The 17,423-nt window shown below is 40.2% G+C and overlaps 1 protein-coding gene across 1 annotated transcript; it reads left to right on the top strand.

Annotated features, from left to right (window-relative positions):
* The first annotated feature begins 1,787 nt into the window (after window positions 1–1,787).
* Window positions 1,788–10,975, top strand: LOC108257766 (cytochrome P450 2J2). Its single transcript, XM_047151093.2, has 10 exons — window positions 1,788–1,884; window positions 2,095–2,375; window positions 2,697–2,859; window positions 5,027–5,176; window positions 8,285–8,442; window positions 8,618–8,794; window positions 8,916–9,057; window positions 9,214–9,401; window positions 9,489–9,630; window positions 9,747–10,975. Exons 2-10 carry the CDS (start codon window positions 2,193–2,195, stop codon window positions 9,920–9,922), a joined length of 1,479 nt encoding a protein of 492 aa, XP_047007049.1. The 5' UTR covers window positions 1,788–1,884; window positions 2,095–2,192; the 3' UTR covers window positions 9,923–10,975.
* Window positions 10,976–17,423: the final 6,448 nt, after the last annotated feature.

Genomic DNA, 17,423 nt, shown 5'->3' with positions numbered 1-17,423 from the left:
AGTGGAGAGGAGAAAGTTACATAGCCAATTCAGAGATGGTGATTATTAGGGGGCCATGATAGATAAGGGCCAGTGGGAATATTGTGCCAGCACAGCAGGGTTATACACCTACTCTTTTACCATAAGTGTCCTGGGATTTTTAATGACCACAGAAAGTAAGGACCTCAGGTTAACGTCTCATCCGAAAGGCCGTGCTGTTTCTACAGATAGTGTCCCTGTCACTATACTGGGGCATTAGGCCCCACAAAGACCACAGGGTGAGCACCCCCTGCTGACCTCACTAATAACACTTCCAGCAGCAACCTTAGTTTTTCCCAGGAGTTTTCCCATCCAGGTACTGGCCAGGCTCAACCCTGCTTATTGATCACTGTTTATGTTTATTGATTTCTGCCTGATCCTTTGGACTTGTTGTTTTATTAAACTGCCATAGCTGCATTTGCTTCTGTCTCAGCCTCAATTACGTGGCAGAATACTTTGCCTTAACATGGAAGCAGCAGGAGAGCATGGAGAGTGCAATGCTGGGATCTTTATACCAGCATTTGATTCCATGCATTTTCCCCAGTGGATCCGCCTGGATGTTCCAGCTTCCTTTGATGACTTTCAGGTACATCCCAAATGTTATCTCCTGCAATGCCAATTTTATTTTACAAGCCTGTAGGACCCCAAGCTGACAGAAGAGCAGTGGCTGGCATTCATGCTGTCCTGGCTCACTGATCCAGTCCGCAGTTGGGCAGAGTTCCTGATTACTTAGCAGAGTAACCCAGTTGGGAAAACTTTTAGTTCAGGTGTTTGGACATTCAGGATTCAAACTCGACCTGGGGAAAATGTTAGGAAGGCCCAGCCTGATGGATGAACCCTCTCAGATGTTCACCCCATATTATAAGTGGGAGCTGGCTGACAGGAGGGTCTCCACAGCTCAGCCCCAGCCCCAGGTCTACAGAGCGGCAATGGAGGTGACACAGGTGTGCAAGACTGAGGGCTGCCATAAAGAAGCCAAGCTACAGTGTCCAACATGTATTACACTCAGAATACATGGATCTTATTTCTGCTCTCAAGAATGTTTCAAAGACAGCTGGAAGACCCACAAACAGCTCCACAAGAGGGCAGGAGCAGTGCTCCAGCTTGAGACCAACAAGATGGTCTCACCAGCCGAGTTCCAGCCGGAGTTGACCTCCACGTGGGGTGACCTAATTTCCAGAGCTCCAGCCCAAGATCCAAGAGGCGGCCTCATCTCCAGAGCTACAGTTGGAGGTCACCGTTGTGGCCTCATCTCCAAAGCTCCAGTTGGAGGTCACTGTGGCAACCTCCTCTCCAGAACGCCAGCCTGGGACACATGAGGGGGTCTCATCCGCCGAGCTCCAGCCAGCGTTCAATGTGGCAACCTCAACCCCAGAGCACCAGTCTGAGATCCATGAGGTGGTCTCCACTGCAAGCTCCTGCGGAGGTCAACGTGGCAACCTCTGCTCCAGAGCTCCAGCCTGAGACCCAAGAGGCTGCCTCACCTGCAGATTTCCTGCCAGAGGTCTGGGGTTGAGGTTGCCACGTTGATTGCTGGCTGGAGCTCGGCACAAATCCCCACAACCATGTTTCAACATCTAGTGGAAAACCTTCCCAAGGGATTGGAGGTGAACTTCATATTACTGCCCATGGTCTTGGAATGGGATATTCACCAAGTACATACTTTATGGGTGTGATGATCAGGTCTCCACATACTTTTGGCCATATCGTGTGTATATTTAACACACATGAATAGTCTGATAGTAAACATTTCATATTTTGTAAAAATCCTCCTTCATGGGCCTGGTATTTTTACTTTTTTATATTTCAGCAGGGCCTTTGACCAGATCATTATAATGCCTGAGACCAGAGAGGAATTCCTGTAATGTGAGTTTCATTTGTGTAATTGCTGATATAAATGCATCAGAGATTGAAACTAAAGTCTGGTTATATGTTGTATGCATTGCAAAAAGCTGTCGGTGTTGGGAATACACACGTTTGCATGCATGCGTGTGTGTGCAGGAAGTTGGGGGAAAAACACACTGAAGCTTTTCTAGGAATTCTGAGTAGCTACATAATCTCTCCCCTCTGCTCCAGTTCAGCTACGGGTCGGGCGTTTAAGCAAAACAGTTAAAGTACGCAAACCTTCAGACACAGGAGCAGACATACCACCAGAATCCTCACAAACCACAGCAATGATCTTACACTACTTAGTGGAATATCTTGATTTGAAGAGCTGGCTTTTAGGATTTTTTCTTTTCCTACTACTTCTTGATGTCATCAAGAACAAAAATCCATCCAATTTTCCACCAGGACCATGGCCCCTACCTTTTGTGGGAAACATTTTCACTGGGCTTGACTTCAAAACAATAGACAAGGTAGGCTAAAAAGACTATTTGGATGTTTCTTTGGATATATATATATATATATATATATATATATATATATATATATATATATATATATATATATATATATACATACACACACACACACACACACACACACACACACACACACACACACACAGATATATATATATATATAATTTTCTTACCATCTATGGCCAGAAATTAATAATATAAAATAATAAAAATTTTATGTCAAAGTAATAAAAATATTTTGTGATACATGTGTAGAAATTGTGCTACCATTATCTTTCTCTCTTTTCTCCATTACTTGTACATATTCAAACTAAGCTTGCCGAGAAGTATGGAGACGTTTTCAGCCTGCGTTGGGGCAGTGAGAAAACTGTGTTTATCTCTGGACATAAAATGGTGAAGGAGGCTCTCATTACTCAGCTGGACAGCTTTGCAGACCGACCTGTTGTCCCTCTCTTTCACAAAATCTATAACGGACTTGGTAAGTAAAATAATAATAATAATAATAATAATAATGATAATAATGATAATAATAATAATAATAATAATAATAATGGGGTGGGGCATGCACTTTACTCAATTAATGAATATTGTTTTTGTTCTTCACCATTATTACAAATGATTGTCTTTGATACCATATTGTCAGGGTGTCTCCCCACCCCCAAAACATTTTTGATGACCTAACAGTATGTACACAGTATGTACACTCCAAAAATGTTGGGGGTTCTTTTAACCACATAACTGGGCAACTATTGCATATATCACACACTGGATTAATTTAGTTTAGCAAAATTGATTGTTCAGTTAACCCAACGTGCTGTGTTGGGTTAAAATAACCTGAATTTTGGGTCATATTTACCAGTAAATTATATCTTATTTTCTTACTGTATGTGGGAATTATTTTGCTTAAAGTAATACCTGTGGAAATATGATGTAATGTTCAGCACAGATAAAAGAAGCCTTTATTAATGGTTAGTGGGGCTTAGTGGTTAGCACGTTCGCCTCACACTGCCACGGTCGGGGTTCGATTCCTGCGGCTCTGTGTGTGCGGAGTTTGCATATTCTCCCCGTGCTGCAGGGGCCTCCTCTGGGTACTCGCATTCCTCCCCCAGTCCAAAGACATGCATGGTAGGCTGATTGGCGTGTCTAAAGTGCCCGTAGTGTATGAATGGGTGTGTAAATGTGTGTGTGATTGTGTGCCCTGCAATGGACTGGCACCCTGTCCAGGGTGTACCCCGCCTTGTGCCTGATGCTCCCTGGGATAGGCTCCAGGTTCCCCCGTGACCCTCAAAAGGAGTAAGCGGTTGAAGCTGGATTTATGGGAGTTAGCCAGCTTTAGAATTTGTACAATCGGTTATGTAATAAACATATTTGCAAAACATTTATAGTGCTACATTTTACACTGAAAACACAAGAAGTGGAAATATAACAGCCCAAGTTTCCCTTTATCATCTGTGGAATGACGATTTTATATGTATCACTGATATCTTTGATGTGATCTTTTAGAAGCATATCAAAGCTAACACTAATAACCATAAATAGGTGTGTTTGCCCAGTGTAACCTCTTCTACTGACATTGTAAGCTCCTCTGTGTATTAGCACATGCATTCAGACATATTTCAAAAACTTTCGTAGCAGCTTCTGCATGTGAAACAAAAACAAAAATGAAAAGAAGAATTAAGAGTGGAATCAACTGTATTCACAAAGATGCTTAACATAATTAAGCCCCCTTTATAACATTATATTGTAATAACTCATGGCAGTGTTTTTAGGACGCATGTTCACAATGATCACTGCTAATGCTAACTGCTAAATATTAGCTAACCTAACAGGATTTAGCTCCTGTTGCCATTTACATATCAGATGTTAATTAATAATAACATGAACTTTTTCTCTCATTTTTCTCTCATGGCATGCAGCTTGTCATGTTAACGAGAAACCGCAAAGTTCAAAAATAAAAATAAAATAAAAAGTCTGTCCTGAAGATTTCCTGTAGCAGAAAACTGACACTGGAGATTCTTTCCATAAATGTCTCATTACAGGTTCACCCATTTTATGGTAAATAACATATAAATATATTTTAAAATCAGTTACACGTCCCTGTAAATTAACTGTCACATGGCAGTTGCAAGGTATTGACAATGAGACTCCTTCCATAAATGTTAAATAAATGTCTCCTAAAAAAAAAAATACATCACCACATCAACGATTACACATTTTACTTTGAGAAACACTGACACATTTTTAACATCGGGTTGTTATTATTATTCTTAAATTATGTGGAGCATCTGCCATACAAGTGCCTGTATATGAGCTGTTACTACTAAGCACATTAATTTAAACCTATTGTTCATGTAACAGCCAGAACTACTTTCTGAGCCGTGCTGTTATACAAAAAGAATGCACACCTTCTGACCAATCAGATTCGAGCATTCAGCCATGCTGTGGTATAAACTAGAATATTTTATTTGCAAGTTCTGTTGTTCATTCATTCCCTTAACCTCCAAAATAACCCAGTGTTTTTTTTTTTTAATATTCATGATTGTTACTGAAATATTACATGCATTACATGTAATCTTTTTTCACTACATCACCTATAAATATAATCTAATTGGATACACTGAGACTTGCTGTGCCATGCTCTGAAGGTGTTGCTCTCAGTAATGGGTACCTGTGGAAAAACCAGAGGAAGTTTGTCATCACACACCTACGCAACTTTGGTGAAGGGAGGAAGACCCTGGAGCTGAGTATCCAGCAGGAGAGCATAATTCTGTGTGATGCTTTCAAAGCAGAACAGGGTAAGTGGCCACTCTGAAACTTATTATTCACGAGATTCTTGGGGAGGTTTCTTAGCTAAAGCAGGTTTCCCCATTAACTAAAAAATATACACTATCTCAGTTCAGGGCTATTTGTTATAAATCATATATGATGTTTATAAAAGATTTTCAATAGACATTCCCAGCCAAATTATGTACAGATGCAATCAAAATTATTAAACCTCCATTGCAAATCAGGTTTATTCTCAAAATGACTTTCAGCTGTTTGCAATGAACAAATCAAACAAAAGCAATTGAAATGTGTCATGAAATCCACTTAATGAAGGTTAGGACGGATGCAAGTGCAGATAAGAGCTCTTAATAAAAAGAGTCAGACAGACAAATCCAAATCATGAGACAATAGCAGGTTAAAAAACAGGCAATGAGTCAGGCGATCTGCAGACAGGCATAAACTAGGCAAAGCAAGAAACGAGAACAAAAAACAAGAAATAAGATCAAGACCCAGGCTTGGGAAATTGTGTCATCAGCTTTAGACAGGGGACGACGTCCTCAGTGGAGCATGGAGACGGGGCGACCTCCTGAGCGCAGCGACATCCTCAGTGTCGTTTTTCACCGACTATGCAGGCCGAATTTGATTGGCTATGTCAATAGACTCAGGCATGAGCAGAAACTTTGTTGGTTGTGTCAGCAGACTCGGGCGTAAGCAGAACTTGGTTGTTTGTGTCAGCAGACTCCGGCGTGAACAGAACTTGGTTGTCCATGTCAGCAGACTCGGGTGTGAGCAGAACTTCGTTGTCCGTATCAGCAGACTCGGTCGTGATCAGAACTTGGTTGTCCGTGTCAGCAGACTCGGGCGTGATCAGAACTTGCTTGTCCGTGTCAGCAGATTTGGGTGTGAGCAGATCTTGGTTGGTCCTGATGTCGGCTTGAGGCATGAGCAGAACCTGGTTGTTCATGTCAGCAGACTCGGGCATGAGCAGAACCTGGTTGTCTATGTCAGCAGACTCGGGCATGAGCAGAACTTGGTTGTTCATGTCAGCAGATTCGGGCATGAGCAGAGCTTGGCTGTCCATGTCAGCAGACTCAGGCATGAGAAGAACTTGGTTGTCCGTGTCAGCAGACTCGGGGGTGAGTAGAATTTGGTTGTCCATGTCAGCAGACTCAGGCATGATCAGAGCTTGGTTGTCCGTGTCAGCAGACTCGGGCGTGATCAGAGCTTGGTTGTCTATGTCAGCAGACTCGGGCGTGAGCAGATCTTGGTTGGTCGTGACTTCGGCTTCAGGTGTGCCCAGAACCTGGTTGGTCGTGACGTCGGTTATAGGCATGAGCAGAACCTGGTTGATCATGACGTCGGCTTCAGGCGTGAGCAGAACCTGGTTGGTCATGACATCAGCTTCAGGAATGAGCAGAACCTGGTTGGTCGTGACATCAGCTTCAGGCGTGAGCAGAATCTGGTTGGTCGTGACGTCGGTATCAGGCGTGAGCAGAACCTGGTTGGTTGTGACATCGGCTTCAGGCATGAGCAGAACCTCGTTGGTCGTGACGTTGGTTTCAGGTGTGAGCAGAACCTGGTTGGTTGTGACGTGGACTTCAGGCATGAACAGAACCTAGTTGGTCATGTCAACGGACTCAGGTGTGAGCAGAACTTGATTGATCGTGATGTCAGCTTCAGGCGTCAGCAGAACCTGGTTGGTCATAACGTCGGTCTCAGGCATGAGGAGAACTTGGTTGGTCGTGTCAGCGACCTTGGACTGGAACTTGGTCGCCTCGTCGATTTCAGACTGGAACTTGGCATTGAAGGTCACCTCATCGATCTCAGACTGGAACTTGGTGTGGGAGGTTGCATCATTGAACCTCAGACAGGATCGTGTCTTGGGAGGCCGTCTCTTCGACCTCAGACAGGAACATGTCTCGTGATGCCATCTCTTCGACCTTGGACTTGAATTTGGCTTGGGAGGCCATCTCTTCGACCTCAGACAGGAACATGTCTTGAGAGGTCATCTCTTCGACCTGGGACAGGCTTGGCTTGGGAGACCGTCTCTTCAACCTCAGACAGTCTTGGGAGGCTGTCTCATCGACCTTGAACATGAACTTGTCTTGGGAGGCTATCTCTTAGACCTCAGACAGGAACGTGTCTTGGGAGGCCGTCTCTTCAACTTTGGATATGAACCACAGGAACAGGTCCACTTTGGGACAGGAACTTGGCCACTTTGACCTCTGGCTGGAGCTCTATAGATGAGACTACCTCATGCATGTCGTGCTGTAGCTCTGGGGAGGAGGTTGCCACATTGCCCTCGGGCTGGAGCTCGATAGGTGAGACCACTTTGTGGGTTTCATTTTGGAGCTCTGGGGAGAAGGTTGCCACATTGACCTCCGGCTCAAGCTCGGCAAGTGAGACCACTTCTTGGGTCTCAGGCTGGAGCCTTGGGGAGGAGGTCACCCTGTTTGCCTGCTCATAATAGGTGGTGAATGGCAGGGAAGGTTTATCTGCAAGGCTGACCCCCTCCAAAAGATGTACCAGGATGGCTTTGGATTCTGGACTCCCAATAGTCCCACAAACTGAGTTACATTATCAAGTCCTCTGGATCCTGTGGCCACTAGACGCTGCACACACTGGCGGGCTGGGCAAAAAACCGGGACAACATTGCGGTCACGCGAGGGTTTTTCACAACCTCCCTTCTCAGAAATCTGGTTGCAGCCATTGATAGCTTCCTTTTTCTGCCCCGTAGAGGTATTTAATGTATTTTCTGCCACTAGCCAGTTCAGGTATTTCATGTGTTCCAGCTCAAGCACACCTGGCGCAACTAATGAAGTCCTTGATTAGTTGCACCAGGTGTGTTTGAGACAACACCTGTTTTGCATATTTGTGCTGTTGTGAGGGATTCTATTCAGGGGGTTGAATAATATTGAAACTGGAGAAGTCATTATAAGTTGCATTTTGAGTTGAATTTGAGGAAACCACTTGAAGCATTCTTTGTGTTGAACTATTTTAATTTTTTGTTTGATTTGTTCACTGCAAATCGCTGAAAGTCTGTAAATTTTGACAATAAACCTGATTTGCAACGGGGGTTGAATAATATTGATTGCAACTGTATATAATGTACAAATCAAATTTTTGTGCCCATTTAGGTCCTTTTAATCCCCAGTTTTTGATCAACAACGCAGTTGCAAACATCATCTCTGCACTAGTTTTTGGTCATCGCTTTGAATACCACGATGAGAATTTCCTGAATATCTTGCGTTTGGATACTGAAGCCGTTGTTTTGGCAGGTTCTGACCGAGCTCAGGTCAGCAGGCAAAATTCTGTTCTTAGAGCAATTCAAACCATTTTTATTCACATAAAAGTTTGATACATTAAATATCATATATGCAAATCTAATTTGCGACTAGCTACATTATGTGATGTATTCACAAATAGATTCACCACTGTCTAATTTTTGTGTCCTCTGTGGAATCTTGTAGCTATATAATGCCTTCCCTCGCCTCTTTGAATACCTTCCTGGTCCGCATCAAAAGATGTTTGCCAACTACACAAAAATAATAGAGTTCTTAAAAGAAGAACTAAGAAGACACAAGGAGGACTGGGATCCCTCAAATCCTCGGGATTACATCGACAGTTACCTTCTAGAAATGGAAAAGGTTTGTTTAAAATGTTAGCACATTTTCTCTGGAATTGTATGTGGGCCTTATTCACAAAAAAATAAATGGCAAGGAACCAGTCATGGACAACGTTTAACACTTTTCTTTTTGAATAATTTAGAAAAAGAGTGATCCTGAAGCTGGATTTAATGTCAAGACGTTATTGATTGCAATGCTGGACATGCTTGAAGCAGGGACAGAAAGCGCAGCCACTACAATACGCTGGGGTCTTCTCTTCATGATGAAGTATCCTGAGATACAGAGTGAGCACATGCATGCACCATTTCATAAACATCATAAGTCAGTACTTACAGAGGAACATGGAGAAGGAGTCTGTTGAGTCTGAAAACTATACTGTCCTACATTCAATTTGCTTCACAACTATTTTTGAAATTACGACAATTGTCTTATTTTTCTAGAAAAGGTACAGGCAGAGATAGACAACGTTATTGGACAGTCACGCCAGGCCAGCATGGCTGACAAACCCAACATGCCCTACACTGAAGCTGTTATTCATGAGATTCAAAGGATGGGCAACATTGTGCCTCTGGGCTTTCCCAAGATGGCTTCTAAAGATACTGTACTGGGTGGATTCTTCATACCAAAGGTTTGACCTTAATCACCAAATAAATAATAATTATGTATACACAAATACAATGTAACAGGTTATATTTATTTTTTCTCTCATCATTAGGGCACAACTGTGACTACAAACCTATCATCTGTGCTTAAGGACAAGAACGAATGGGAAACGCCAGACATGTTTAACCCAGGACACTTTCTGGATGATCAAGGCCAGTTCCTGAAGAAGGATGCTTTCCTTCCCTTTTCAGCAGGTACAGCAAATATTCAACGCTATATACTGTAGATGTCTGACAAATGGATAATACAAACAAAAAATAACAGTTAATGTCATACTTAGAACAAGACGTCTTTTTTATGCTTTATGCAGGTAAGAGATCATGTCTGGGGGAGCAGCTGGCTCGTATGGAGCTCTTCCTGTTTTTCACCTCTCTGTTGCAGTGCTTTACCTTCTCCCCTGGTCCTGGAGACGATCTCAGCTTGGAAGGCCAGCTGGGCTTCACATATGCACCCAGACCTTACTGCATATGTGTCACCCCACGCTAAGAGCCCATACACAAATATATATATATATATATACGCTTTTAAGCTATTTGTTGTAAGAAACCTTATTTTGACCCCTATGATATATTCCAACAGCTATGTTCTATGTAATTAGAAATTACAAGCATGAAGACTTTTATTTTGGTTTACAGTACAGAATAGCTATAATGCACAATATATTGTTTGACATGATTCAGTTTTAACCACACTATAATTCTCCCTTTACTGTGAGGGGAAATATTTCTTCAAACACCTTTGCTTTTGGTATATAATTCAATTCTATTATATTTGCATAGCGCTTTTAACAACGGATATTGTCACAAAGCAGCTTTACAGAAATATCTTTACAGACTCAAAAGGGAACCCATATTCATCTGGGTGACACTGGAGAGTGTGATTATAAATCATTTCTCTTCTATAACTGTGTACTACATAGTCAAAAAATTTATAACCAGGAAACTTAAGTGCAGACTGCTCATATCAGTTGCAGTTCAAAGCCACCTTCATGGTTTTTAAGTGTTACCATGCTTAGTAATCTTATTCATCTTTGGGCTGTCCATGTGAGACCATCCTTAGCAGCAGCGTAAGTGATGAGAACTCCACCAAGAAGTAGGGCATCAGGATAGATCAGGCAGGTCTTTAGAGCAGAAGGGGTCAGGATCACTGGTATCTCAGGAGTAGCATGTGTAGCTCGACAGACACACACATTGAGAGAAAGAGAGAGACAGAGAGAGAGAGAAAGAGAGAGAGATCATTAAGTCTACACACTACTTTCACACACTACAGACAATTTAGGAATGCCACTCAGCCTACAACGCATGTTGAACTGGAGTACGAAACTGGAGTACCTGTCGGAAACCCCTGCAGCATAAGGAGAACATGCAGACTCTGCACACACAGGGTGGAGGAACCCCAACCCTGGAGGTGCAAGGCAAACATGCTAATCACTAAGCCACCATGCCGCCCAATATAAAACCATTACAAACAATATGTTACATATAGTTTTCTTTACCATAACTGTCTAAGATATTCATTAAAATAAACACATTCAAAGTATCTCCTGTTTAATGTCATACATGTCTAAGCATCAGCTCTGGTGAACTTATCACATTTGGAATCAGATGAAAAAATTTTCCACTAGTAACTCATGAAATACCATGTTACATAACACAAGCCTTGTGTCTTTCTGTAGCACTATTTGCAGCTGTTCAAATCCCACAAGTCACGTAATGTGACCACTTATTATGTTGTTCTGTGTATGGTGAACAATTTTTTTTTATTAAATTATTGTGTCTTTTCAAAATCATTGCACTGTATGTAAAAAGGAAAGTGGAATTCAGTGGGAAAAACAACACTGGGGTGTGCTTCCCCTGGAGCAGAACGTAAATAGTTCATTTTGGCCTCTGTTTTACTTGGAGACCACAAGAGGCTGATTATGTAACCATGAACTCCTGAACCGTGTGCACAGCTGTAGACATGTTAGCTTGAGGTACACTAGAGGACTATCCAGAGCATTGCTCCAAATAATCTGTCCTCGGGCCAAGATGATTTTTTATTCCTTCTACGAGCTGTTCATTTTTAAAGAGTGGCTGATTTTCACTGCAGTTCTCTTGTTTTTTATTCATATTATTTGGAACAAAAAATCACTTAACTTTCCTCCTGGACCTCTGCCTTTTCATTTCCTGGGAAATGTCTTTACAGGAGGTGACTATAAAAAAAACGATGAATAAGATGAGAGGGGTTTTTTTTGTAAGTCTAATAATGACTATAGAAACAAAGTGATAACTATTTGTACTGTAACTCAGTCTTAAACAAATGAACTTAAATATTTATAGTGTAATCTATATTAGTAAATCATATGCTTTTAATATCTTTAAACAGGTACACTATGCTAAACTAGTGTTGAATCAGTTCTTACAGAATAGCATTTGTTTGAAAGTTTAATTCTATGGTCAAACATAAACATTAGGTGGTATCACTTTCAATACACATTGATTGTATGTTAAAATAAATTTTTTTCTCCCAGTTAGCAGAAAAGTATAGGAACGTTTTCAGTCTCAGGAGAGGTTGTATCAAAATTGTGTATGTTTCTGGATATAAGATGGTGAAAGAAGCTTTTGTCATTCAAGGAGAAAGCGTTGCTCGTTGTGTTCCATCTTTATTTGATGAAATTTACAAAGGCAGAGGTAAGTCTGAACAAGTGAACATGTGTGGATACAAAATTTTTACTTAAATTCGGTATGTTTAGAAGACTACACCAAATAAGAATTTAGCACTTTCCACTGAATGTGAGTGTACATCCTCCAGTGTGTACAGTGTGCATGGTGTTATCATTTAGATTACTAAATAGCATTAATGACAGTAAAATAAGGCTCCGCCTGCACCTCTTAGTGATTAGCACGTTTGTCTTACACCTCTGGCGTTGGTGGGTCAATTTCCGCCTTTTTCACACAATTTCTACATGTTCTCCCTGTGCTTTAGGGGGTTTCCTCCCCCAGTCCAGCATCTCTAAATTGCCCAGTGTATGTAATTGTGCATGTGTCCCCTAGGATAGGCTTCATGCTCCCTGTGACGGCAGTTGACTGTGGTTGTCTGGGTCTGTGAATGGTGGAATTCAAATAAACATGCACCAATTACAGAGAATCGCAAATTTCACCAAATTAAAACAAAAACAAAAAACAACACACGTTAATGCTAAAGGGGAAGCTAACACAAGATTAGTTTAGGGACTGCTAATCAACGTTAGCTGGACAGTTAATCATCCGGGGCTGAGCCCAGGTTCTTCTCCATCAAATTTTTTTTTAAAACATACTTCTAAATAAACTTTTTCCATGCATTTTTGTTTCTCGCATGTGCAACGGTGTCACTTTGGTTGTTGGCACTCATGGAGATTGAGTGGTGAGTATTGGGTATTGTGGGGCAGAAAATAAATCGGTCTCACAGCATGTCCCATTAAATCTGCTGTCTTTAATAAAGTCCATTTTCCTTTCAATCTTTTGGTCACGTGATCGTATATTGGGACATTTTAAATAAAAGTTTTTCACAGAAAAGGCTTCCTGCACATTTGGTGCTGAATAACATTTGGAATTAGACATCAGTTTGTACTAAAAAATATAACATGACTTGTGAAATAAGAGCTTACAGGAGTTTACAATAAACATTGACGGTTCTTATCCTTTTAGATCAGTCCAAACAATAGTGGAAATATCCCCAAATAGCGGTGAACTCGGTAATAACACCCATCACATACTTAATTAAAAAGCATATGATAATTAATCATCAAAACAGATGAAAACAATATAAATTTGTAATGGAGAATGAGTGGTGAGTATTGGGTATTGTGGTGCAGAAAATAAATCAGTCCTATACAAAACATAAAATAAGAATAGCTTATTGATTGTAGGAGTCCAAATGACCGTCTGCTAAATTGCAAGCCTAATGTGGTGTGTGATGATGGATTACATGTCTAAACCCAGATGGCAAACATCCATAAAACTGCAAGGTACCCAGGTTATAGATGAAGGAGGAAGCGGAGGAGAAAGTAAAATGCAGGAAAGCATTATGGAAGTGTCCAAGAAAAGGTGTCTGCCTAGAGAGAAAAAAAGAAAGAAAGAAAGAAAGAAAGAAAGAAAGAAAGAAAAAGGTCTGATCTGCTTTGGTTCAGCATTGTCCACTACAGACTTTTGTTGAGAATAACATCATCTAGTAGAGAACACTGACCTTGAACTTTAACATCCTTTTAAGGAGAGACAGAAAATAGCCCCATGATGTGAATTGATCTCAATGAATCATCTATCACGATGCTGTAAAATGTACTGTAGCTCATAATTACATAGCTGTTTGTGTCAAATATTTAGCACATTTTGTTCAAATTTTCCACAAGGAATCAAAAAAAACAATCATGGACCATAAAGACTGATGTTTCACCTGAAAGTGTTGATGTGAAAAACACACTAATCACATAAAAAACAAATTCTTAATGGAAATGTATATTCCCCAAATCTTTTGAGTAATATGTTAAGGGTCATATTATTACCTTCCATGACCTGAAAGCATAGATTTTGATGACTGAAAAATGGACAGTGTATTAAAGGGAATTAAACATGGCAGCTTCACACCTTTATGGACTCTATATCAAAGTACACTCCCAACTACATCTTTACTCCAGAAAGCAAAGGTTAAACTGCACAGACCATCTAACAGATCACTAACACATGTTTTGAGCAGCTTTTAACTGTTTGTTGCCAAATAAGCATCAAATCCTCATAATGATGTGTGACTCAATTTTCCATTAACTTCTCATTAAAACATTGATAAAGTTTCACGAGTGTTAGCACTGGCTGTTTTGGATCATCCCTTGTGAGAAAACAAGTCCTGTGAGTCATGGCCTGGTTTTTTTTTTTTTTTTTTTTCTTCCAACTGAAGGTTTCTTATTTGAGTTCACCATTCCACCTTAAATGACTGCAGATTGGACACTCTTAGTCATATTTAATCTGTGTGGTGTGTCTTATTTAAACTGTATTGCATCATCCAACTGAGAGATTTTAACCCTTAAATGGATCATGTGATTATTATATAAAATGCAGAATCACTAAGCTAAAACAAATGTGCCAATGTTTAGTTTTGTGTTTGAGATTTAAAACATTTTGGGCCACCACAATCTGAAACAATGAGGCTTCATAAAATTGGATAATTTGTCAACCTGACCCAAAGTTTATCCTAAAGCATCCTATTTAACCCTAATATTCCCATACAAACCATTCAATATGCTCAGGTTATTCCATATTTTCAAACATTTTTCACACTGAGCCAGTAACAACTCATTAACATTAATAACTCATTAGCAAGCCAGTAACAGTGTTCCTTATTCATTCGATGTTGAGTATGATCAAATCTTTTCATTCAGATTTTCATAAATTCATCAAGTTAATCATTAATGGTCATGTATGATTACACTCATGTCTGCTTGAAGTGTATTGTACCATTTTAACAACCTTTGCAGTTAAATAATCAAATTCAATATCAATTTTATTATTGAATGATATCATTATTTATTGCAAGTGGAGTAGTATAAGTAATAATAAGTAACATAGCAAATAACATTGCTAGTCACAATTACACACACTGGAACCTCATACTAAAGCATAGTTCAAAGGTTTTAGTGTGAGCATGTTAGAGCAGAGCATAAGTTAGAGTAGACCTATTCACAGTTTTGTTTCCCCACAGTGGAAAATGGTGACTTTGTGAACATTTACAAGACTTTTTCAGAGCGTTTCTTTGAATAATGCTAAAACTAACACACATGGAGGACTCTGTTATAGTTTGCATCTTTACATAGTAGTATTTACACTATCTGCCTGACATGCACCTGGCATGTTTCCTTTTTCCACAGAATATATTCTATAGGTGTAAAATGTTAAAACTTTTAAATATAATAATAGTTTAAAAATATCATAAATTACCATTTCTATGACAGTATTTTTTCTGGGTTGGAGAGGCACTGGACATCTTTGAGATAAGCACCTTCACTCCCAGTGGATTCATTGTATGTAATCTATAACTCAAGTCATCCTCTGTTCCAAAGCCGTTCCAGTACTTTTTCAGCCAGGCAAATTTACCATCTGTCCAGTTTGTAAGAGTGATCCTTGTTTCTCAGTCCCTCCAGCTCTGCTGCAGTTTCAGGGCTCTTTGATATAGGTAAGTGTATGGCATACAGATGACCTTCTATAGTGCAAGTGTTTGGCAATCTAACTACACCCGCACCAAATTTGCCATACCCTGCCCAACTGATCACATGTGACTGATTGGTATTGTCTGACTGGGGTAGTGAAGTATTCTGATGCCTTTTGGTGCCTTTTTTTTTTGACACAATGTTTATTCTGAGGCATTGACAAACAAACATCAGATGAATAAAATCTCCAGAGTGTTGGTGAAAACAGTCTGTCCAAATGACACTTTTGTTGTATGAAACCAGTATTCTACTGGTGAGACTTTGTCTCTGGTTTTGCCAAATTGATGGAGCATAACCAAATTAGCTGTGGAAAATTTGATATCCCCAAGTCTATTCCATGTTTTAAAGCATTTATCTGGCTTTTGTGTTTGTGTCCTTGTCTGAAAGAAAGAAAAAAAACAGAAAAACACTACCTCTAATGATGTGTTTATCAGAAGGCCAACGGAATACAAGACTTGACTTAATTTTTAACACTGTCAAAAGTGTCACCTTCACCTGCTTTGTCTTGAAAAACAGAGTAGGCATCCTCTGTACTCCATTATACTACACTAAATTGTTTGACTGCATGGATGCTCAGATAAAGTCCAGCTCAACCATTTGTGGAATAGTTGGAGTTCTTTGATAAGAACTGAGCATTTCTGAAACTGGTACTGTGGTTTGCATTGTGGATTTAGCTGAACAGTCCCTCCAGGATTTTGCGATCACAGAAATGAAAGCAAAATCAAGGAAACTCCAAAATATTCTGAGCAGTTTGCAATTTTTAAAAATTAAAGCAGATTTCCCACAGATTTGGGCCAAGACGTCATCACAACATGGATTTAGCCAAAGCCTTCTTTGATTCACGTGCGTCAAACATTAGTACATCTAAAAGGTCTCAATTACCAACAAATGTCACTGTGAAAGACCGTGCAAAACTATTTTGTGCAATTACAGTTTCACCAATTCCAGTAGTTTTCCGCAAAAAAGCACAAAAAAACTCCACGAATTGCATCGCAATTTTTGAAAAAAGCCGCAGCAAAATCAAACATTTTTATCCGCAACAAAAGGTGAAGAAGACTTTGGAACACACTGTATTTATACAAATTATGGTGTTTTAGGAAGTCCCTTTTGGTTTCGGTGTGAGATTTTGGTGGCCAAAGATGTTTTGATGTCTCAACCAGTAGTCTGAAGATTGACTAATATAGGATAATTAATCATTTTATGCCACGTTTTAGGATGCTTTTATGGGAGAAAATGACTTTGGACCAGACTGGAGATAAATCCTATGTTAGGAAGTCGTTTTGCCCTGCTGAAAAAAAACATTAGAAACCCTCATAGAATGGTTTTAATGGAAATTGTAATGGTCCCTGTGGGTCTCTACTGGTAATATGTTATGTCTAATGGATACCATTATGGTAAATGGTCTGCACTTATATAGCATTTTTATCCAAAGCACTTTACACTGTGTCTCATTCACACACACTCACAGTAGCAGAGCTGCCATGTAAGGAGCTAACTTGGGGTTCAGTGTTCTTGCCCAAGGACACTTCGGTATGTGGAGTCACGTGGGCCGGGACACGAACCCCAACCCTATGGTTAGTGGACAACCCGCTCTACCACCTGGGTCACAACCACCCATTAAGGACCTCTGTCCTTAATATGTCCTACTACGTAATGAAACTGTTCAGTAATGGTTTTAATATTTAACAGTTGATGGTTTCTATTGTTGTTGTTGTTCCAGCAGGGTGATTTGAGATTGTGGTGTGGTTTTGGTGGCCTAAAATGTTTTAAACA

This window comes from Ictalurus punctatus, chromosome 25, assembly GCF_001660625.3.
Source record: "Ictalurus punctatus breed USDA103 chromosome 25, Coco_2.0, whole genome shotgun sequence".
NCBI classification, from domain to species: Eukaryota; Metazoa; Chordata; class Actinopteri; order Siluriformes; family Ictaluridae; genus Ictalurus; species Ictalurus punctatus.
The sequence above is the reverse complement of the archived record's forward strand: the minus strand, read 5'-3'. Positions and strand labels throughout refer to the sequence as shown.